This window comes from Oratosquilla oratoria, chromosome 39 (assembly GCF_046742065.1).
Source record: "Oratosquilla oratoria isolate Oo_2021 chromosome 39, ASM4674206v1, whole genome shotgun sequence".
In the NCBI taxonomy this organism is placed as follows: Eukaryota; Metazoa; Arthropoda; class Malacostraca; order Stomatopoda; family Squillidae; genus Oratosquilla; species Oratosquilla oratoria.
The window spans coordinates 42560860-42585826 of record NC_134815.1 but is presented as its reverse complement, the minus strand read 5'-3'; the positions used below and the strand labels follow the sequence as shown (position 1 = coordinate 42585826).

The 24967-nt window shown below is 38.5% G+C and overlaps 1 protein-coding gene across 7 annotated transcripts in view; it reads right to left on the bottom strand.

Moving 5' to 3' along the window:
• Positions 1-5317: 5317 nt before the first annotated feature.
• LOC143020376 (zinc finger protein ubi-d4 B-like) overlaps positions 5318-24967 on the bottom strand; it is a 92827-nt gene continuing 73177 nt past the window's right edge. For 4 of the 7 annotated variants that reach the window (XM_076176763.1, XM_076176761.1, XM_076176764.1 and 1 more), the window contains 4 exons: positions 20404-20580; positions 10460-10666; positions 8655-8767; positions 5318-8467 (listed from right to left, as the gene is read on the bottom strand). In XM_076176763.1, the coding sequence (XP_076032878.1) occupies positions 8339-8467; positions 8655-8767; positions 10460-10666; positions 20404-20580 (626 nt within the window). In that variant the 3' untranslated portion in view covers positions 5318-8338. The remainder of the gene's footprint in view (positions 8468-8654; positions 8768-10459; positions 10667-20403; positions 20581-24967) is intronic. The other 3 variants (XM_076176766.1, XM_076176767.1, XM_076176768.1) reach the window with 1 other exon arrangement.

Sequence of the window (24967 nt, the reverse complement as noted above, 5' to 3'; positions counted from 1 at the left end):
CAGCCACCTGTTGTTGTTGTTCCTCCAGCCCCGAGGCAGTGCACGTGGGTTCACCATTGTCTTTGTCTTTGGCTTTTTTCCACCTCTTCAGAATATTCTGACGACTTGCTGCACATATAGCCTTCTTCTTAGCATGCATGCGAGGCATATTTAGTTATGGAGTAGTGAATTTATAAACAAGACACCACACAGGGACACCACACCAGTCCACACACGAAGTTTGAAGAAATCAAATATTTTTCACCGAAATGAGAGACAACACCCAGGACATATGAATGACAGCAAATGTAAATAAATAAACAAATATATAAAATTAAAAATAAATAAATAAAAATTCATGTTCAACGATAGATACACATTTATAAGCAAACAAAATCAAATATACACACAAAAAAAGATACTTGGCGCTTGCAGATGAGTATACACATTTTACATACATACATATACCAAGGCTTTTTCCCCCTTACTAGGGAGGTAGCCAAAAAGGAAAAGGCATAAAATCATTTCCACCCATTACATCCGTGAAAACACCACACCCCTCCCATCTTAGCACCTCCTAGATGACGGGTCATCCCTGCACCTTGTCCACTGCCCTGGGTCAGAAGCAGTGTCGCAAGACACAGCACATTCACAGCAAGGCCGCTTCATTAAATCGGCGACCCCCCATATAAAGGAGAAGATGGGGAGAAATCCCTTCGGGCTGCGTCAAAATTTTGCTCACACACACTACCTCACCCCCCATACCCCGTCCATTCCACCTCATGCATCACAACATCTTCCATATACAACCATTCTCCATTCACCCGTCTTCTGTCCTCTCCCGTCCTTCCTCAACAGACATTCCCCTCTTCCCCAAAGCCCCCTTCACCCCATCCATCCATCTCATCCTAGGACGTCCCCTCATGTTCACTCCCTCCACATCTGCCTTCCATACCTCCTTTACTAGTCTTTCTTCACTCATTCTTTCCATGTGTCCAAACCATCCTAATACTCTTTCATCAACCCTATCTCCCAACTCCCTTTCCACCCATGGTCTCCTCCTCACCTCCTCATTTCTCACACTATCTAGCCTAGTAACCCCCATCATACTTCTCAGACACTTCATCTCAAACACATTCAAGCTCCTTCTCTCTTCCTCTCTTATATTCCATGTTTCTGCTCCATACAGTGCTGTTGGCACAATCACTCCTTCATACAGTCTTCTCTTAGCATCCATTCCCAAAATTCTATTCCTCATTACACTTTTTAATCCACCAAGGCATTTACTTGCTTCTCTCAATCTACATTCTACCTCCACCTTTTCCTGCCACATTTGCACCCAAGTATCTAAAACTATCCACTTCCTCTCCCTTAATGCTCACTTCCAGATTACTGCCACTTTCACCCCTTGTACATCTCATCACCTTACTTTTACCCACATTTATCTTCAGCTTTCTTCTATCACACACTCTCCCAAACTCTGTCACCTACTTCCTCAATCCCTCCTCCGATCCTGCCACAAGCGCAGTGTCGTCCGCAAACAACAGCTGGCTCACCTCCCACTTTTCTCCATTTTCTTTAACCATCTCCATAAAAAAAAAGTTGTAATAGTTAAAAATGATAAGTTAATATATCTGTCTTAGCTCCTTGTGGATGACGGGTCATCACTGTACTGTACCCACTGCCTTGGGGCAGGAGCAATGCAGCAAGACATAGTTTATCCAAAGCAAAGCAGCTTCACTTAATCGGCGAGCCCCCATCTCCATCTCACGCAGAAAAAGATGAGGATTCCCTTCAGGCTGCATCAAAATATCATTGACACATAACCACTATCTACTCTCCCCCATCCTTGTTATCATCTATACACATCCATTCTCCACTCACCCTTATCTTCTGCCTTCTCCCTTCCTTGCCCAACAGACATTCCCCTCTTGCTCAATGCCCCTTTCACCCCATCTATGTATCTCATCCTCGGTTGTCCCCTTAAGTTTACTCCATCCACCTTTGCCTTCCACACCTCTTCACTCATTCCATGTGTCCCAACCATGTCAATACTCTTTAATCAGCCCCATCTGCCATCTCCTTTTGCACCCTCAATCTCCTCATTCTCAACCTTGTAACCCTTACCATACTGTCGCGGCGAAACGCGACAGACATATCAATACATCAAAATACCATAGGTTCCGATCAACACTGGTTCAGTTGATAGGGATTGCAACGCTCTCTCCGGATAAGCGATCATTTTTCCGCTGCTCCTTGTGTCAATGACACACCAACCGAAGGATGAGGGTTGGTACTGGACTGCAGATTAGTCGTCTGGTAGGACATGGGGATTGGGTAGGTGGGTCCTAGTCCACTTTTCCATTCTTGGTTGAAAGGAAACTCGATCTTTTCTCTGTATTTATTCTTCCAGAACTTCCATAAGCTTCCCAAACCGGGGAAGAGTTGCAAACTTGTGTTCCCTTTCAATAGTACATTGTACTCCAGGACTGGTTCCCTTCGTGAAGGGATTATTTCGGATCATGATTTAGCAGCCTGGGTCGGCTGTCTTGAAGAGCTTTCGTGGCTTCTCCAATATGCCACGTAGATAGACTAGTTCAAAACAATGAGCCCGTTCTTTACCCTCCGTGTCCGATAGCAAGATTAGGACTTAATGTTTACGTAGTAACATTTTTTTAACATGTTTGTTAACGAATCCAGTTCCTTTTATGGATTTCTTTATAATTAATTCTAATCATTACAATAGTAAATTAAAAATATTAGAGCTGGATGATGAATCAATTTCTAAGTATTTCCAAAATTTTAAAGGGGTAACTTTTCCCCCTGACAATACTTCTCAAACATTTCATCTTAAACACATTTAAACTCTGTGGCTCTTATATTTCAAGTTTCTGTCCTGCATGGTGCTGTCAGCACAATCATCCCTTCATAATCTCTTTGCATCCATTCCCAGGTGTCTGTGTCATTCCATGTGTCCAAACCATCCCAATACTCCTTAATTAAGCCTATCTGCTACCTCCTTTTCCATTCCCACTCTTCTTGTTTCTCACTTTATCCAACCTTGTAACCCTTACCATACTTCTAAAACATTTCATCTTAACGTTTAAACTCCTCTCTGCCTCTTAAATTTCAAGTTTCTGTCCCACATGGTGCTGTTGGCACAATCATCCCTTCATATAATCTCTATGCATCCATTATTTCTCATACTTTTTAATTCCCCAAGGCATTTACTTGTTTATCTCAGTCTGCAATTTACCTCCACCCTCACTCCTCTTTCCTGCCAAATACCCAAAAATGTCCAATTCCTCTGGCTTCCTTTAAAATTCGCTTCCAACTTGCTGCCACCCTCTTCCCTTGTACATCTCATCACCTTACTTTTACCAACATTTACCTTAAACTTTCTTCTATTGCATACCTTCCCAAACTCCGTCACTAATTTCCTTAATCGTCTTTCAGACTCTGCCACAAGTACTGTATTATCAGCAAACAATGGTTGGCTCACCTCGACCTTTTCTCCACTTTAACAATCTCCAATCCCTTGCCCATTACCTCCTGCACCACCCCATCCATGTACACATTGAATAGACATGGTGACATGACACATCCCTGACACAACCCTATCTTTACTTCATACCACTTGCTCTCTCCATTTCCAACTCTTAACACAGGCTCTACTACTCTTGTGAAAACTCTTGAGTGCCCTTGACAGCTTTCCCCTAGTCCCAAATATCTGCAAAACCTCCCACAGTGACTTCCTGTCTACTATGTCATAAACCCTTTCCAAATCCATAAAGGCCCTCAAGAAATTATCACATTTAGCTAAAGCTTTCTCACATATGTCTTACCGCAAAAATCTGATCCATTTAACCCCTACCTATTCTAAACCTACACTGTGTCTATTCCTAACCAATTACTCTCCTAATCCTTTTATTCAAAACCCTCCCAAAACTACTACAATCACATTTGTCTCTATATAGGCACTCCTCTACCCTCCCCTAGACACATATTAAACCTTACTAGCCAGTCCACTATTACTATACTTCCCTTCTTCACACTCCAAATGACAATCATCCAACCCAAGTACCTTACCTGCTCTCATAATTCTCAAAACTACTTGTACCTCATCTTTTCTTATTTCTCCTCCATTTTCATTTCCCATCATCATAATTTTCTTAGTGCCTTCCACTCCTACCACCAATCCCTCCCCCAGCTGTGCCTTTTACCTTTTCTACTTGACTTGCCTTCCTCTATTAACTTTCTTCCAATTTTTTTTTTATTACTTTCATAATTTTCTGTCTTACTCTTCCATTTTACATATGCTCTCCTTTATCTTGTTTTGCTTCTTTTTTTTCTTAGTACCTTTCATGTTTTCAGAGTCCTACTTTGCAACCAATCCCTAAATGTTCACTTCTACCTTCTTCACTTCATCCCACCACTCACTACCCTTCCTTCTATTTCTCCCATCTTCCTTGTTCCACATACCAACCTTGCACACCTTGTCACACCCCTATTCCTCTTTCATTCGTATCTCTACTCTTTCACTACATCCCACACTTCTCTTAGCTTCTCCTTGTACTTCTGCTCTTTTTTTCCTTCTCATCTAAACAGTTTACTTTCAGCACCTCTCTATCATCCACCCTTTTCCTGTTTTTTCCACCTATCCTCCATTCTCAATTTACCATCCACCAAAAATTATCTGATATTCCCCCACTCTCTTCCCCAAGAACATGGACATCCAGAATTCTTCTGGATACCACTACAGTCCATTAATGCCTTGTCAACCCTTTTATCTACCACCCTCTACCATATGTATTTCCCATACCAGTTTCACCTTTGCCCACATTATCCTGTTAATTCACTCCACCCATTTATCTACCTCATTACTTACCAGCAATACTACTTTCTCCCTCACCCCCTTGTCACTCCCAACACCTTACCCACCATGCTCCAAAATTCCATTTCTTCTTTTTCCTTGTTTAATTTCACTCAGCACTAGTACATCTTTCTTCTTACATACTATAAATGTCTTTCCTTTTACTTTTATCTGTGCTATGTCCACAAATATTTAATGACCCAATTACTGGGGTTTTGGTTGGAGTCCTCCCAGGCCTTACTCTTTGTAGGAGAAAACACGTGGGGGATCCCTAGTCCCCTCACTCCATCCCAAAACAAAGGTAGATCTATAAATAAAAATATCATCACATTTTATTTCCATAACTTCTTGTCTTGTTCTGCTGGGTCAAATTAAAATGCATTTCAGTCCACCAAATTGTGACATGACAAAGCACACATTGTGCTCTTCTGGAGACAAAAGGATAAAGAATAACAAAAGTAGTACAAAAGCAATTTACTTATCTTGGAGAAGGCTTATAATAAATACAGAGGCCTAGAAGTAAGCTGAGGTATTTTGCATCTTGTAATGCAGTACATAAAAATGAGAATTTCAGAAACGCATTAGTAATGAAAAGAAATTACCTTCCAGAATAAGACGTTTCAGCAAATGTACGTCTTAGTATACCTATAACTAGAAATGGCGTAACTGTGAGCATACAAAAATAAAATGTATGGATTGTTTGTCATCTCACTGTACATTATCCTGACATGGGACAAAAAACCAAGTTGGAAGCATTAGGAACATCAGACAGCAGGCATTCGCAGAAAGAGCCCACTGGTGGGTGCTTGTGTGAGCCCACCTTCGGTGCCCAGTCTGATCATTTTGTTTATCTGCTTATACATGGAGGCCAAAAAATCATCCAAGGTACCCCAAGGCTGAGTGCAGAGGAGGTATGAGGACATGGGAGAATACTACAGGGTGTCCAAGTACACAGGATCTAACAAACACATTACAACTTGTCCTTACTATGTGATTCACTGGTTGTCAAATTTCTCATGCAAAAACCATACACAATCACACAATATTTGATAACACAATGAAAGGAAACAGGATTTAATCCTGTGGGGCAATTATAATAAACTAGTCTACAAAAAATATTATGTCTGGAGCCCTGAATATTAATCATTTGTCCATTCTTGCATGAGGATACGTTTTTCATTTGTTTGATGGGGCTAATGTTGGTTGGTTGGTTTGTTGCCTACAGTGAACTACATACTATACAATGACAGCAAATACCTAAAACATAGCTAGAAGAAATGATAAGAGAAGCCTATCCACACAATCTACTACAGCCTAATGAACGGATAGCTTAGGCTACAGAGGTAATAGTTGCTGCTTTGTTTTGGATTTCTCATGCCCTTCATGGGAACTCTAGGAAAAAATGGGAAGCCTGTGGCTGCATTTGTACATCACATGTCAGCTTTCTGCCCATGTAGAAATATTGCTCCCATAGTTCACATCTTTCAACTTGTGCATTTGGTGTTACCATATGACCCATTCCATGAGCTGTTGGAGTTCAGCTATCTTGCAAGTATATTGAAGTCCATCACAATGAATTTCAAAACATCTGACCTTGCAGATACTAACCCTCTGTTTAGCTGAAAGCAAGATGGCATACCTTAGATGTACAGAAACATACGAGAGGATTATTGTACAACTTGTACAACTTGCATATGGACTTGATGTATGAAGATATAACATCATGCTAAAAATATACTGATTTTATCAAGCACCTGTTCAGCATATTGAAAATGCATACAACATAATTTAGGCAGAATACAATATGAAATCCACACCAAGAAAGAAGGCATTGTCATTGCATACTTCACTGACAAAAAGGTCATACTTGGCTACACCAGATATTTTCAATGGCATTACCAATTCTTTAAACAGACAACTACAGCTGCCTGGTGTATCAGACACGACCACCAACAATAGGAAATAATTGCAGTTATACCAAAGCCAAGTACTTTTTTTTTTCCAGTACCAAACCAAACTTGCACAGTATGCTCATGTAATGTATCCACAAATAGCTGATAGTCCTATGCTTTACAACTTAGTTATACATAGCAGCATTTATTCCATTTGACTTAAAAATAATTTGTGCAAGAGATGAATAAATGGCATAAAATATACATTCTGCTACTGAAAAAAGCCTTTAATTCTGCACTGCCATTCTTCTCATTAATGGCATTCAGTAAAAAACACTGTAATACAACACATCAATCAAAATACTGATGAAAAACTGTGAAAATGAAACTAATTGTTGACATGACTTAGCCTAAAGTTTGGCATAGTATTTCATGACTTTGTGGTCTGGTTGTCATGGTAGTTGGCCTCAATGCATCCTCCTCTTGACAATATGAAGTACCTTAAAGACATCAGACCAATTTATCCTTATCACCATGAGGAGGTACTGGACTGTCACTAGTGGTATACAGTATAAGGCTACAAAAGATCTATTGTTTCCACGCTATCTCATAAGTAATACATTAGATATACAATTATATTCATATATACTGTAGATGCCTAAATGATATGCTATTAACTATACACATCCTGAGTTGGTCAAGATGGTTCAATATGAAAGTGCCCTTTGAGTATCCCCACTAATTTACAGCACTGTAAAGGTGTCCTGATGATGACTGGTTAAATAAGAAAAAAAGAAGAGAAATAAAACAGTTCTAAATGAGATTCTTCAGGGGTTTCAGCTACACTTACTCTACGTATTTCCCTTTTCAAATAATAATAATATCAAGTAACGATTTCTTGACCAAATAAAAGTACAAGTACACTGGACCAATGACAGGTACTTGTTGGTGGTGGTCCTGCAAGACGGACGACAGAGAATTGTCTCTAGAGATGCTGCCCATTTTCAAAGCCCGTCAACATCCTCACCTCATTCTGGAGGTGCAGCCCCAAAGGGCTGACACTCAGTCTACAGACTAGGCCTAAGGTCTCTCTCAATTTCCACTATATCTCTTCTACCTTTTCACTTAGGAGAGTTGACAACCAGCAACTACTCTCCTATTACTTTCAGCCATTGACATTGAAACAGTCCCACACTGATATAACATATACCCATGTTTCTTCCTAGACAGACTTATAGGTGGAACTTCAGTCTACTTCCAGCCACTGTGAGGCTATGGGTTTGTAGTCACTGAAACTTGAGGCAACAATTATCATTAAAAATACACTTTCAGTGTCTGCTTGATGTACAATATTGAACTCGTAGGGAAGCAAACCTTACATGTATAGTTATTATAAAAAGTTGTGCCATAAGAAGATAACAGCCCCAATGCAAAAGTCTTTGTGAATGAGCTGGATCTCAGTACTTTGATGTCATTAAATTTCACCCTATAGACAAAGTTGCATAACTTTTTATCCCTAAGGCATTACAACCTACAATTAGCAACTTATGCAAAGGTATACTTATGAGAGGCTAAATGCTTTCCCTGCAGAATTTCACTTTCCATGGAACTCTTGCAGGCAAAGGTAACATGACCATTCTCCTTCCGGTGGCTCTGATAATGGAGGTGTCAGGCAATACAGGTGGAAGCCACGATCACAGTCATCACAAAATAGTAGCTGGTCCTGCAGAAACAAAGTTTAAGAGTAATCAGTTTCCTGTCCTGCTGTGAACAAAGATGAGATAGAACAGAAATTGGAAAAAATATATATAAATTACAGGCCAAATATATGAATCATTAAAAGTTTTCAATCATACTGAAAGTAACATTTAACAAAGGTGAAATGAGTATCTAAGAGCCAATTATCCTACATCATTCTCAGAAGTTCCACAGAGTGTACAAGTCTTGCATTCGATGCACTGCCACCGATATGTGTTGATGCTCTTCATCATGTTCTGTGTAAACTGTAAACAGGTTGGATGCCCTGCAAATATTCCATAAAATAGTCATTAACATTTTAATTAAAAATCTCTCTCCTTGTCATAGTTACATAGTTAAGTGAGCCTTTTCTTCTTCTTAAAAAAAAAACACAGTAAATGAATGCTGGTTTTTGAAGGACTGTGTATAATGCTTTTCAAGTGAAACATTTATATCTATCAATCTATACACCAAGGGCTTTATCCCCTTTACCAGGGATGTAGCCAAAGTCAAAAGACACATACCCACCCATTCCACCCCCATCCACCACCCTTTCCTCCATCTCATCTTAGCTTCTCATGGATAATGGGTCATTCCTGTATCCCACTCACTGCCCTGGGTCAGAAAAATTGCAGCAAGACACAGCACATCTACAGCAAAGCTGCTTCACTTAATCTGTGACCCGCCTCTCTATCCCCTCATGCAGAAAACTAGCAGACAGGGAGAAATCCTTTCGAGCTGTGTCGAAATATTCACACAAATATTATTCACTCCCGTAACTCCCCATACCCTGCCCACTCCCTTCCTTGCATCAAAGCATCATCTATAAACACCTCTTTCACCCCATCCATCCATCTCATCCTTGGTCACCCTCTCATGTTCACTCCATCCACCTCTGCCTTCCACACCTCTTTTATTAATCTTTCTTCACTCATTCTTTCCATGTATCCAAACCATCCCATTACTCTTTCATCAACCCTATATGCCTTCTCCTTTTCCATCCTGGCTATCCTCATTTTTCACTCTATTCAACTTTGTAACCCCTACTGTACTTCTCAAACATTTCATCTCAAACACATTTAAACCTTTCCTCTTTGCCTCTCTTAAATTCCATGTCCCTTCATATAATCTCCTCTTTGCATCCATTCCTAAGTGGATATTTTTCATTGCTTTTTAATCCCCTAAAGCTTTTACTTGCTTCTCTCAATCTACAATTTACCTCCACCTCCATTCCTCACTTTCCTGCCACATGTGACTCCAAGTACCTAAAGCTACCCACTTCCTCCAGCCTCTCTCCTTTAAGAATTTCTTCCAAATTACTGCCATTCTCTCCCATTGTCCATCTCATGACCATTGAGAACAAATCATATATTCAAAAGAATCTAATTAAACACAACTATTAGGCTGATCCAGTTTCAATTAATAATAAAGAGGCTCTTTCAACAACAAAATTAAACAGGAAATTTTACTCTCATGACCAATATATTTCATGTTTCACTGACAAAACCAATGTAGACATGAAAATAACATGGACACCAGCAAAAGTGATTGGATGTAATCCTGAGACACCATGGGGGTACAAAAACTAAACTTTCGCAGGAGTTCTGGATGGCTCAGTAGTAATGCACTCACTTTGCACATGAGGCCTAAGTTAAAATCCCAGGGCACACAAAAAATTGGGTGCTGGCTTTATATGGATATTTGCACCTTATTAAGCTCCCTTGGTGCCTTATAAAGACATCAAACCCACCATCCACAAAGCCTATACAACACCTTTATACTACATACACACTCTACCCTTAAAATGCTATACACTTATTCCTGACAACTCCACAATATCTCTTCATACCCATGGGGCTAACCTGGTGGTTGTGGCTAGATTGCTCAGGGTGGCTCTCCAGCAAGAGATGTGGGGTAAGACTGATACTTTAAAAGGCCAAGCGCATGAATGATATACATGAAATATAGACAGACATACCTGAACGTCCACAATCTGCACAGGATACAAGATCTTCTGGCATTCCTGTCTTTTTGTTCATAGTAGAATCCCCTAAGCAAAAGTCACAATATGGATTTGCTGGAGCCTTCTTTTTCTTAGCATTCTTCTCTTCAGCTGTCTCCACTGGGGGCACAGATGGTGATTTGGTGGTGGACTGTCCACCTGATCTGCGTCCGGAGGTTCGGCCTGTATTCATGTTACCAATTGGTAGACAGGTAAGTACTTGCTCACATAAAGATAAAAGTTCTAACATCAATCTCAACTGTTTCAAGCATACACCCAGGTTGTGTTAAAATATTAAATGCCAGCATTCTATTTCATCATATAAACCAACTAATGAAACTCCAAAAGCCAGATTAAATTATATCAAATGATGACTTCTTTGGATAAATAAATGAATACATAAATTAAAAAAGCACAACCAAATACAACCAAGTCTGCAATGGTCACTACAAAAGATGTGTAGATGATGATTCTATGGGGAACTAATAATGACTACTGGTGAAAAGCTATAGGCATATACGGTTCCTGTCATGGACGGGGACCTCTATCTAAGTCTACAAAGAACATTGCTTTACTTGGGAAGTTTCGCAAAATTGTTCTTACTTTCTCTTAAGCTGAAAAACTAATCATTCAATATAATAATCAAACTAGTGCTACAGCTAATGTTTCCTAGTTTCACATACAATCTGAAGAACAGTAAAAGCTGAAAAAAGAGTGAGGTAATTGCATGTATCACATAATATGCAGGATACAAAAACCATTCCTCTAACTCTGAAAAAGAAAAGTTTAGCCAACACAGGTACTTGCCTGAGGGGTTGCAAACATTTGGTCTCCATTATGCATCCTGTTAATACAGTACTCTGAACTAAACTGGTGAAAACCTAATCATTTCAGGGGTACTATGACAGTTGGAGTTAACTATATTTGATACAAAATTATTTGCTGATAACCTGTGTGTGTGGATAAGTTTGCCTAATTGCATTATATAGGAAAGAAGCTACATTCACTGGGTCCTATCTCTTACTCTCCATTTATCATATGGTACTTAATTTTAAATTCATGGTTCTAAATTGGGTTAAATCATCCTCTGGGCTCTTCCAAGAGTTGCTATATGGAAACTATTTCTTCACATCCTTCATACATGAGGGCTTTTTCAATTTGTTCTTATTATTTCTTGATGACCCCGCTGTCATAATTCTGCATTTCCTTCCAAATTAAATCTGAATACTGGCATTTCAGTGATTTACAGATTTTTTGTTAAGATAAAATCCTTTCTTGTTAGAGTATCTTTGCCTCTATAGCTTGCTGGTTCTTTGACCCAATGGGTCTCACATTATTTATAGCTATATTAAACATCATTAAACACTTCCACTTATTTCCCACTAATCTCACTTTGCCTTGGCACAATTGAAGTCTCCTCCCATGTTGTATTATCACTTTTTAATCATGTAATTGCTTGGCTGCATCCAACACTAATTCTTTACATTCTGCCTAATTCCATGTTCCTGTCTTTGGTGGGATGCCACTGTAAAGTCTCCCTTGCCACTTCAACTCTATTATAACTCCTGTAATGATTGACTCAAAGTTACCTTTTCCCATTTCTATTTGATCAGACCTTATACTTTATCTCATTGCTATCCTCCTTCTCTCTTCCATCCCTTTGCCTTATGTTGTATTTTCCTTTACCCATTTAAATAATTGGTCTCAATAAAACAAAGTCTGGTTGTTTCTCCTTTGAATAATCACTGATTTCTAATTTTGCTGACACCTTTTCATACAAGTCAATGTATATCACTTCTGAGTTCATTATTTCTTCTCTAGATTTTTTGTACATGTGTATTTACCTAGTTGTACCTAGTTGTTTCTTACGGGAAGGGGAGTTATGCTTGTGGTGTCCCGTCTCTGTATCTCGCCATATCTAATTTGCCTTAAACTTTTGTATTGTTTTTGCACACACTATTGTTTCGTCTAGTATGTTTCATACATCCACCACTCTGTGGGGAAAGCTGTTTTTTTCATGTCTCTTCTATAACTGTCCTTTTTGAGTTTCTTTCCATGTCCTCTTGTGTTTCTCTTACCCCAATTTAGTAAGTCATCTCTATCAAGAACTTCTACACCTTTCATAATTCTGTAGATGGTCAACAAGTCCCCTCTTTCTCTTCTATGTTCCAGAGTCAGTAGTTCTAGTTTTGACAATCTTTCTTCATATGACATTTTTTATTGTGTGTTCGTATTTACCTAGTTGTATTTTACTGGAAGGGGAGTTACACTCATGGTGTCCTGTCTCTGTATCTCACCATATCTAATTTTCTCTTAAATTCTTGTATTGTTGTTGCACACACTACTGCTTTGTCTAGTATGTTCTATACATCCACCATTCTGTGGGGAAAGCTGTTTTTTTCATGTCTCTTCTATAACTGTCCTTTTTGAGTTTCTTTCCATGTCCTCTTGTGTTTCTTTTATCCCAATTTAGTAAGTTGTCTCTATCAAGGACTACACCTTTCATAATTCTGTAGATGGTCAACTTGTTCCAGAATCGGTAGTTCTTGTTTTGAAAATCAATCTTCATATGACATTTTTGATAGTGTTGGGGCCATCTTTGTAGTTGCTCTCTGGATTCTCTCAATTTTCTTTATATTCTTTTTTCTACTGGGTGACCAGTTGCTGCATACTCCAATTTAGGCCTTATCAGTGTGACTAATATTTTCTTTACCATTTCTTCATCTAAGTTAAAGCAACTTTTATTGATTTTAGCAAGTTGTAGGTTTTGCCGACAATTTTGTTTATATGTTTGTCAGCTGACATGTCTTTTGTGATGATCACTCCCAAGCCTTTTTCAGATCCCACTTTTGTTACTTCCTTTTCACCAATTTTATATTGTCCTGATATTTTTTTTTCCAGATTCCATTATACTACATTTCTTTATGTTGAAGTCCACTTCCCAATTCTGACCCTGTTCAGATCTCTTTGTAGTGAGTCCAGTCTGTTTCAGTGCTCCCTTTCTTTAACAATTCTGCATCACCTGCAAAGAAGTTCATGCAACATTCCACACCTTCATCCATGTCATTCACATAGCAAACATTATTGCAGCCAATACTGATCCTTGTGGAACTCCACTAATTACCTCCTCCTGAGCAGAACTCGTATCTCTGAGCACTACTCTTATTATTTTTCTATGCAAAAAGTCTTCCATCCATTTCAGTAGTTTTCCTTGTTCAAATTTATCTACTTTGTCAAGTTTCACTGGAATGAATCAAATGCCTTTCATCAAATCTTTTTACCATCCTCGTTTTTACCATATCTAAAAACCTATTCTGATGTCTGCTTTGAAATCAAAGTGCTAAAGGTGTGATCATCTCTGTGCTGATTTGTATATGCTTGTGACCATGCATGTGACTGTGAGTACATATTTACTCAGTAAAATTTTACAGGAAAAAAATTGAATCAACCCAAAGATAAGTATCTGCAAGTGGTGCTCCTCCACAATGGATATGGACAAGAACAAATGGCTGCTCATTCAAACCTACTCCCACCTCCATCTGGAGGTGCATATGGACTGGAATGGACTGAGCATAAGATCTCTATCAACTTTGACTATTTCCTCCCTTTTTTTAAGGAGAGATGGCAAGTGGAAACTGCTCCTCCTAGCAGTTGGTAGCATGGAAATAGACCTACACTAATACAACAGATAGAACAGTCCAAATTTTATACTAAGAGATGTATGGGAAAGCCAAAGGTCTGCTGATTGCTGAAGAGTTGTTGGTTTCCAGTCAGTAGAAATCTTGAAGCAACAATTATTATTATGTGTAATACATCCTGTCTATCTATCAAGACCAAATCTTGCCATTTGTTGCATCACATTCTTTGAGTACTCACAGTGTTACCACTACTGGACTGATCCTGCCTGCGACAATGCATGGTTACTATTAAAAGTACAATGGATAGTGAAGTGTATGTTGATGTGTGTGTGTGTATTTCCCTAGTTGTATTCTACAGGAAGGGGAGCCATGCTTGTGGTGTCCCGTCTTTGTATCTAGCAACATCTAGTTTGTTCTTAAATTCATGTATGGTGTTTAAACAAACACTATTGTTTTGTCCAATTTGTTCCAGACATCCATCACTCTGTGGAAAGCTGTTTTTCTTTTTCTGATCTCTTCTATAATTGTCCTTTTTGAGTTTCTTTTCATGTCCCCTTGTTTTTCTTCTATCCCAATTTAATAAGTCTTCTCTATCAAGGACTTCCATGCCTTTCATAATTCTATAAATGGCCAACAGATCACCTCTTTCTCTTCTTTGTTCCAGGGTTGGTAATTCCAGTTTAGACAATCTTTGCTCATATATCAGTCATCTGGTACCTTTCCTTCTTTTTGTATTTACCTAGTTGTATTTTACAGGAAGAGAGCTATGTGTATTTACCTAGTTGTATTTTATGGGAAGAGAGCTATGCTTGTAGTGACCTGTTTTTGTATCTTTCTGCATCCAGTTTGTTCTTAAAGTCATGTTTAGTTTTAGCACTATCTGTTTCCTCATTCAGTTTGTTCCAGATACTATCACTCTGTGTGGGAAGCTATCCTTTTTCGGATCTCTTCTGTAACTGTCCTTCTTAAGTTTCTTCTTGTGTCCTCTGTGTTTCTTGGTATTCTTCTGATATATGGTCTTTGTAAATGTTCCACTGACCTTGTGATACCTTCCTGTCCCAAACCAGTGTTCCATCTTTACTCCTCTACTCCTTACTCTTGCATCCTTTTCTAATCTGTCCATCTACACAAACATGTACCAAAAGGCCCTTTCCTCCTTATAATAGGGGTGACCAAGTAAAAATTTATACCCATTCCTGACCTATCTCACACCCATGTGTTGTCTTTTATCTTAACTATTTGTGGAGGAAGGGTCATCTCTGTCCCCCTGCCCACTGCTTAGGTCAGAGGCAATGCATCAAGACACAGCACCTCCACAGTGGACCTGACAGCCAAACTTGGTTTACCCTGCCATTTTGTTACAGGGTGATCCTCCCTTCTCATTCATTCGAGAATTTACAGAGCATCCTAGAAAGAAATCCCTTCAGGCCATATCAATTTCTCATCCATTCATAACAACACTCTATTTGCACCTATCTCTTGCCCTCTCCCTTCTCTGCTTGACAACACATTTTTCTTGCATTCAATGGCCCTTTTACCCTGTCTGTCCACTTCACTCTCATGTCTTTCCCTCAAATTTACTCCATTCACCTCCATTTTCAACACCCTTTTTTTATGCTAGCTTTCAATATGCACAAACCACCGCTCAAGAACCCTGATCACATTTAAGTTCTATTATCCCTCCAGATCTCTCCTTTGCCATCTCTAGGACTCCACCTATTTGGCACGATATTGTTCCTACAGATAGAGGGGTGAGTAGAGAATGGTTGTGTATGGATGATACTGTGATGCATGGAAAGGAGTGGATGGGGGTAGGGAGTGGTTATGTGTGAATGATATTTTGATGCAGCTTGAAGGGATTTCTCCCTTTCTTCAATGTTTTTGCACGAGGGGGGGGGAGTAAGTCACCAATTAAATGAAGTGGCCTTGATGTGCTGTGTTTTGTTGCATTGCTTCTAACCCAGGGTTATGGGCGAGATGCAGGGATGACCCATCCTCCAGGAGAAACCAAGATGAGAGGGAGGGAGGAGTGGTGAATGGGTTGGAGTGGAATTATGCCTTTTGACTATGGCTACCTCCCTGGTAAGAGGGAAAAAGCCCTTGGTATATGTATGTACGAGTAGGAACCATCTTCAAACCTTGACCATATCAGAATCTGATTGTAAACTTCTAACATTTTGACTGTAATATTTTGTTTTCTCTTTACCCATACGCAAACACACACACATACACAACTGATGTATTTTGGGTAGGTCAATATAGGAGGAATGGCTCACATTCAATGAAACTAAAATTTCAGTTGCAAGGCCATAGCAAATAAGGTAATAAGCAAGTCTTGGAAGTTAGCAGGAAAGTAAAAATTTAAAAACACTTGGATTAGGAAAGATGTGACTGATGATGAACATACAAAGAAAAGGGAACTTCTATTGGACGCCAAGGACAAAAATGAAACAAACAGAAAAAAAAAATAATAATAATAATAATAAAATAAATAAATAAATTGGAGAGTTCTCAATCACAGCATGAAGAAATACTTTTGAAGAAGACAGGAGGGTAATATGGTACAAGAAACCTTGCAAGAAAACTAAAATTAACCCAGTAACCCATGCTAATGTAGATGGTTTACTACCTGCTAGGTTGGACATGAATGACTATTTGATGGTAAACAATTCTGATATTTTGTGCTTTGTGGAGATCAAGCACTACTTCGGTGCAAGGCAATACAGTGAGGGACAATGATTCCATTGGAAAAGAACCCAAAAATTCTAGGCCTCATTTTCATATTTGACCTTCAGGCCACATTTCAATGACATGGCAGTAAAAATTATCAAGAAAATAAACATATTAAAACCAGTAGCAATTTGGGCTTTAAAAAACAGAAGGAAAATAATCACAGTACCGTTCCTGAGAACCACACTGAGCTGTTTCCAATGCATGGTTCCTAACATTTGGAAAAATATGTATACCTTACAAACAATACAAAGTATTGAGAATAACAGGATGCACCAAAACCACCCCAATAGAGCACATACACACAGAAACAGAAATCCTCTCCAAAGAATGTCATATGAAAATACTTATTTTGCAGTTGCAAGGATCCTCAATCATACTTGCTCATCTCATTACACCACACACAGAGCTGAAGAGGAGAAAACAGCAGCTTATTGCTTAAACACAGCAACCTGTTGCCTGCACTACACAAGACATCCACACTACAAAAACATACACACACACATAACACAAAACAAACACTCCATTACTGACCACCAAATGCCTTACTCCATTAACAACACAGAAAAATATCCTTCCAGGAGAAGTAAGAACCACTCTTATATGGTTGCTTTCAGGTCATCATCCAGCACGAAGATAATATTGCCACAGAATAGGTCTGACCACAGAGACACTGTCACAACTTAGCTACATGGAGACTATAATACACTTTCTTCATTGAGTAACTTATAGGTGAATCCTAAAGAACCTGGGGCAACAAATTCACATGGCTGATTGGAAACCATACTTGCTAATGATATTAGTATGTTTATTTCCTTGATTTTTCTTGTATTAGTGCTTTATTTATGTTGTGTTTATACTGGAATTGAACCAGCTCTATGTTTGTAATACTGCTGTTTATTTGTTGCAGATCCAACTCACTGTAAAGCTTTGTGATAAATGTGGTACAAGGTGAACCCATTTGTGGGTCTGGGATGGTTTCTATGTCTCTAGCTAAAAGGAGGCGAGGCAAGGCAGGTACCAGAACACCGATTTCCTTTTGCAAAAAGTAGAAGTAGAGTAGATAGGTTGGTAGGAGGTGGGAAAAGGAATAGCTTCTGAGTGTCATCAGGAGATCATGTATAATAATAACACTTAGACTTGCATTCCACAGATTGGAAACCCACAGCCCCATAATGCCTGGCAATGGTCATTGGGCCATCCCATTCATTTCCCTTTGAAGTAATTTTGACTGTTGTGTTAGTGTGGGGCAGTTCCTGTTACTAGCTGAATGTAGCACGAGGGGGGCAGTCACTGGTTATCACCTATACTAAGTGAAAAGGTGTAGGAAATACAGTAACCTGGCCCAGAGATTGAGTGTCAACCCTTTGGGGCTGCACCTATAGATGGTGGTGAGTGGGTTGATGAGTTTTGAAAGAAAGAAAGAAAGAAAGAAAGAAAGAAAGAAAAAAAAAAAAAAAAAAATTGGTGGGAGGATATTCTTTTTGTGTTCCACTGCTTCTGACCCAGGGCAGTGGACAAGGTGCAGGGATGACCCGTCATCCAGGAAGTGCTAAGATAAGAGGGAGGGTGGAGGGGTGTGGAGTGTATTCAGGGATGGAATGGGTGGGAATGATTTTATGCCTTTTCCTTTTTGGCTACCTCCCTTGTAAGGGGGAAAAAGCCTTGGTATATGTATGTATGTGTTCCAACTTGCAATGTCTCTTTCTGTTCTTGAAATAACCTGCACCTCCCACTGCCTAAAATTATGGATGATTCAAATCAATGGACCATGGGTCCTTTAGTAAGCTAAATGGTCAAGTGTAAGACTGAGACAATAAAGAATGCAACCAAAATGATCCCCAATCTAGCACAGACCACATGATATAAGGAAAACTGGAACTGCCTTCATTGTAAAAAGAAAGTGAGGTGACTGCTGTGAGGTTAATGAAAGGAATAGGTAAAACTGACAAGAAGTTCTTTAGTTTGGCTGGGAGAGCAACACAAGGTCAAGGCTATAAACCTAAAAAAGACCAGGTGTCAAAAGGATAACAAGACAAAGTTTTCCATGCAGATGCATCAATTTGTGGATAGCCTAAAATAGGATATAGTCCAATAACAATAATAATAATAATAAAAATTAACTGAAAGCCAAGTTTGATCAATGGAGACAAAGAGATGGGACCTCACAAGCATAGTTGTTCTCCTTTACATCAATAATAACAATAATTGTTACCTGAGAAACCTGCAGCCCTGCAGTGGCTGGAAGTGAATCTAAGGTACCTCCCATAAATCTCTAGAGGAAAACTGAACTGTTGTCTATGTATTTGTGTGGAACTGTTTCTAAGTCAATGGCTTGTAGAAGTAAGAGGGGATAAGTTGCTGGTTGTCAGCTTTCCTTATGTGAACAGGTGGAGGAAATACAGTTAAAGTAATTTGAAATGAGGATTCCAGCCCTGGCCTGGAGACGGAGTTCACCCTTTGCTGGACCTCTTGGTGAACACATTCCACATGAAGTTGTAGATGTTAACAGGTTTTGAAGACTGATAGTTCAGAAATAACTCTCTTTAAATTCCATCCTGCAAGTGTTTGTTACTAGTCTCTCCTGTACATTACAATTAGGTAAATAAGCACACACCTTACTCCACTATCTGTGAAGTAATACTGTCAGTAAGGGTCATGCATGGTCACAGGCAGGGTGAACCCTGTGGAGGGGTATTATCGCCTGTTCATGACAACTCTAATGGTAGCAATCTGGACTGTTAAAAACAGTGATGGGATGCAATAAGTACATACTTTTTCCTGCAAAACTTATCTAGGTAAATACATATACACAAAAAATGTTATATGCTAACACCAATTCTGAAAAGTGTAACAAATTTACTTTACATAAATACTGCATAACTGTTTCCTGTACAAATCTTATGTAGCCTATAAATGGGTTTTCACTGCACATTTACTTATGATGGTAAAACTGCATAAACAAGGTAACAATCATCCCATCAAATGTTGTCTTAAATGGGAAATCCTGGAAAAATATGGAGCCACAACTGATGCAACCCCTGTTTTATGCCCTGTGAACATAGCAAACTAATCTATGCAAATCATGTAAAGCATAAACTTATGTCAGCATTAATCAAAAGTATAAAAGCAATGCAGGAATGCTACACCGTTAATCAAGCAAGCACTATCTCTTTCAACTATGTGGGCCTCTAACCTACAAGGTCAAGCAACCAAGTTACAAGTGCAGTACACATCTGGTGCAAATCTCCAATCAGAGGAAAATATATTCATATAAAAACAAAACAAATAAAAACTAAACTTATATTGAATATAAAGGCGAAAACAAAAGCAAGGAAAAATTAAGATCAAGCTTGCAAATAAATTATGAAATGCAGCCATGCATACTTTATGAAAAAACAAATAACAATAAATAAATAAATAAAAATTGCTATAACAATGTTCCTTGCAGTAAGCTAGGATCAGGTGAAACAAGAAGGAAAACAGAAACAAGGAAGGATGGGTTGAGCAGGATAATGACTAGGGTTCCTTTGGCTGACTGTGATGTCCAACCTTGTGGGCACTCAAACTGGACTGGCTGGGCTGGAGGGTGGTGGGGCATGTTGGAGGGGATGGGGTCATTAGGCAAGACGTTAGGCTTAGCTTTAGCCTCTTTCTCCTTCTCCTCTTTGTGTGAGTGGGCATAGTGGTAAGTGAGACCAGGTCGAGTCTTGTAGCGCATCCCGCACACTGAAACACAGTAATATGCCCAGGCACATTCCACGTATCACACTAAGCTAACATGTTCCAATAACAGTGCCATAGCACTGACTACGTCACTGCTTGGACCATGTGCATGGCTCTATTTAGCCCCTCTACATGCTTTGTAATACCTATTGGTATCTAATTTGAATAACTGATGAAAAAAAAGTTCATTAATTTCAATAGTATATGAATTTTGAAATCTGCTAAATAAACATTATGATATCTCTGTAGCAAATGTCAAGTGATAGCCTAAATTACACACTTCAAGGCAAATACCACCCACAGATAATTTTCTAAGTCTTGTCCACGAATCATCAGAATCCATGGAAAATAAGTACATGTATATATGTAGCAATGAGTACATTGTAATTAAGAGATATGAAAACTATGTTTTCATAAATCAATAAAACAGGGCAGAGAAAGGTCATCCTTTAGTAAAAATTGTGCTCTACATCTTTCCCAACATGGGGAAAAGAGCCATACATCCCTCAAAAATCTTATGAATACACTCAAATATCAATATCAGGTATAAAATTATGTATCAATACATATATTGAATATCCTCAAGTAATAGTTGACTTTATGTAAAAGTCGATCTCCTATTTGTGGCAAAATATTTAGAATCTTTCATATACATTGTGTAAAAGTTGGTCCTAGTTTCTCATGTAATTATGTAGTGTTTGTTATAATTATCATAATGTGTGTGTGTGTTCCATGTGAATGTACTTTTTAAAGTACCATATATTATTCTTCTGTTATTACTGCCCTTCTTTTTTCATGATATTGTACTAATACCTGGCAAGTCATGCAAATCAACATTTGTTTGCCAGTGTATCACAACTTGCTGATGATGATCATTTAATCCTCCAAGTACTAATTACTTATGGATAAACTACTGAAACATGCTATATATTTGGTAAGATAATTAATATGAAGAAACAGGTTACCAGTATTGTGGATCTGGTCTATAGAAGAAGTCTCCATAGGTCTGAATGCAAGAGGCTTGAGCCGAGTTCAACCCATGATCCTAGCTCAAACCCTGAGCTTTCAGTGCTATTGATTTTTTTTTAAACAAATGGTCAATAATTATTATTTTTTTATTATCTTTTCTAGCAATCTGGCTTTTAACTGTTTATTTTTTTCTATTTCCACTAATTACAGATTAAAAAAAAAGTCTAAAAAATTTGGCTATTACTTGAGGATCTACAGTATGTGAAGTGACAGGATTCTTAACTCATGAGAAACAAAAGGAATGGGGCAATTCCTTGCCATTCAACTGAGGGAACTACACTACTTTTTGTATTTGGAATACCTGGTTCCACTCCTCCAAGTCTGTGGGAATACAACAATAAGTCATCACTCCTCCACTCAGGCTCATCCTCCCTTCTAAAAATGATAGAACAGTTAGATTCATCTTACATAATAGAATTCCAATTATCTGACAAAGGATGGAATTGTTAGTGTAGCGAGTAGTGAGACTGTTCAATGTGTGTCTTGAAAAGAATAGTGCCTGGTGGACTGGAGGAGTGCATGTACAGTTCTGCTATACAAGGGGGAGACAAGTATGAATGTAGCAGTTTTAGAAGGGGTAGTCTGTTGTGTAAGGTCAATATGGTGTGTAGGTGTGTGTTCATTCAGAGGATTAGAAGAGGAGGAGAGCAACTGGGGAAGAGCAATGTGGTTTCTGGTGAGGAAGGAGTGTTTTTGAAAGAAAGTCTGAAAAATATGATTGGTAATACAAGACAAAAGTGAGAATAGTGTAGCTGAGGCAGAGGAGAAGTGGAAAGCGACTTGCTGGATAGGGAAGAAAGGAGTGCTGAGATGGTTTGGGCATATGAAAAGAATGAATGAGGAATGACTACCAGTGTAGAAATTGGAAATGGATGGAGTGGGCTTGAGGAAAAGACTAATAATGAGGTAGATGGATAGGGTGAAGGGGGCAATGGATATATGGGGAATGTTGGTTTAGCAGGGAAGAGAGAATGCAATAGGGATATATGGCAGGATTTTGTGAATAGATGAAGGATGATATGATATGGTCTGGAGGAATGTTCTTCTCATCTGTTTCATAACTTATTTTATATGGATGAAGGGGGGGAGCTCATTATATGATGAAGCTGTGGAGGTAATCAGCTCCAGCAGTTGGCCCTTGCTAAAGAAGTACTGTGCCTCACTACACTGCCTTTAACCCAAGTGTCAGGGGGTATGGATGACCCTTCATCCATGAAGTACTGAGATGGCAGGGGTGTTACACGAGTTTATACTGTGTATGAATTAGGCGTGTACTTTAACTTGGCCATTCCCCTTAAAAGATGAGGGCCTTTGTTATGTGCATTTATGCAATCATTTATATAAACAAAGGCAAAGACCTTTTGGATAACAACAATTTCCTGATACTGCAAGATAAACCCAGAATTCTGCACAAACATAGTTGGCCCCAGAAATACCCATTCCTTTGAAAATATGTAATAAAACAAACAAATAAATTAATATTATAAACATAAAACAATTGAAACACTCAATTATAAATAACAAATGAATGCATAGCATGCAACCCAGTTCCAAAAATAGGGATGTACACTGTAAATCCATTCCCCTGTGACAGACTATTAATATTGAGTTCTACTCTATTATTCTGAGGCATCTGTAGTAGAACATCTGGCACAAGTGACCTGAATTCTGATGTAATGGTAATTGGGTGCCCCAATATAGCAATGTGCCTGCTCACACAGTTGAAAATGTAGGAGTTTTTGTCCTATACTAACATAATCACTGCTACCCCATCCACCCTAATTGCTAGATCTGGCTACTTATGACTTCTTCCTTTTCAACAAGGTGAAGTTAAAAGATAAGATTTTAACACCATGGACGAGAGCCAGCATGAATTGTAGGTGGTGCCAGAGAATTATAAAGAAAAGGAATTCCAGGAACATTCCAGTCATAGCAGAAACAGTAAGTGGTTTATCATTACACAAGGTGACTGCTTTGAAGGAGATGGTGGCCAAATTTATGTATCTAGTCTGCTCTTTCATACATATAGTCCTTGAACTTTTTGACTGCACCTCATATACATAGAAGAATGAGAGCAGAGATACATAAAGTATGACTGATCATATTTTGAATGTGACAATATTGAGTTGGGTGGCTATTTCCAACTTTTCATAAAAAAACATACAATTGCTATAAAAAACTGGGCATTTGGTCACCCTAATGTACATACATATTTGTATATATGTTTTACACATACACACACAAAACACAGTCCTGGACAGAAAGTGATCATTCCAAAATATTAGAAGATACAAAATATGACTTAACTAATATACTGAAGGACAGAGGAAATACAGTAATTATGGGTGACTTTGATTCAAAAGAAATATGTTGGGAGGAAATGACAGTGAAGGGCAGAGAGGAACTCTGGGGCAACGTACTGCTCGACATGACCATTGAATACACAATGACTCAGTGGATAAAGGAAAATACCAGATACAGAGGTAGTGAAGAACCATCAAGGCTGTATTTAATACGACAGAGCCTGAAATTGTCGATAAAATTTATTACAAAACTCTGATAGGAAAGAGTCACCATGTACTAATAGAATTTGAGTTGAAAGAGCAAATGGATCAAAGCAGAATTGATAAACATAGAATAGGAAGACTAATGTACAACAAAACAAATTTTGGGAAACTCAAAAAATTCTTTCGCAATGCGAACTGGGAAAAATTCCTAAATGAAGAAACAGGGATGGAAGAGAAATGGAATATACTATAAGAAATTTATAATGAGATGAATAAATATGTACACACAAAAAAATGAAAAGAACATACATAAAAAGCTGGTACAACAAAAGGTGTAGTGAGGCTAAGGATAAAAGAGACAAAGCTTGGAAGAAATGGAAAAGAGTTAAGAAAACAAGCAGATGGCTAATGTACATCAAACTAAGAAATGATTATGTAAAAATACGCAGAGATGAAAAAACTATGAAAAAAAAAAAAAAAAGCAAGAACCCAAACTATTTTACAGGTATGTAAATGGCAAACTGAAGAACAAACAAGAAGTAGAAAAGCTGTGCCAAGGTAAATATGAATATATAGAACTGGAAATGGCTGAAATTATGAACAACCACTTCAAATCAGTATTCACAATAGAAAACTCACCTAACTGTGAGGAAATAGAGAGATAGATATCCCCCTCAATGAAAGAAATAATTGTAACACAGAAGGAAATCAGCGACCAAATCAAAACCCTTGACGTCAGAAAATCACATGGTCCAGACAGAATTGCAAACTGGATACTGAAAGAATGCATGGAAGAATTAACAGATAAAATATAAATTAAATTCTCACTTAAAGAAGGAAAAGTGCCACAGGAC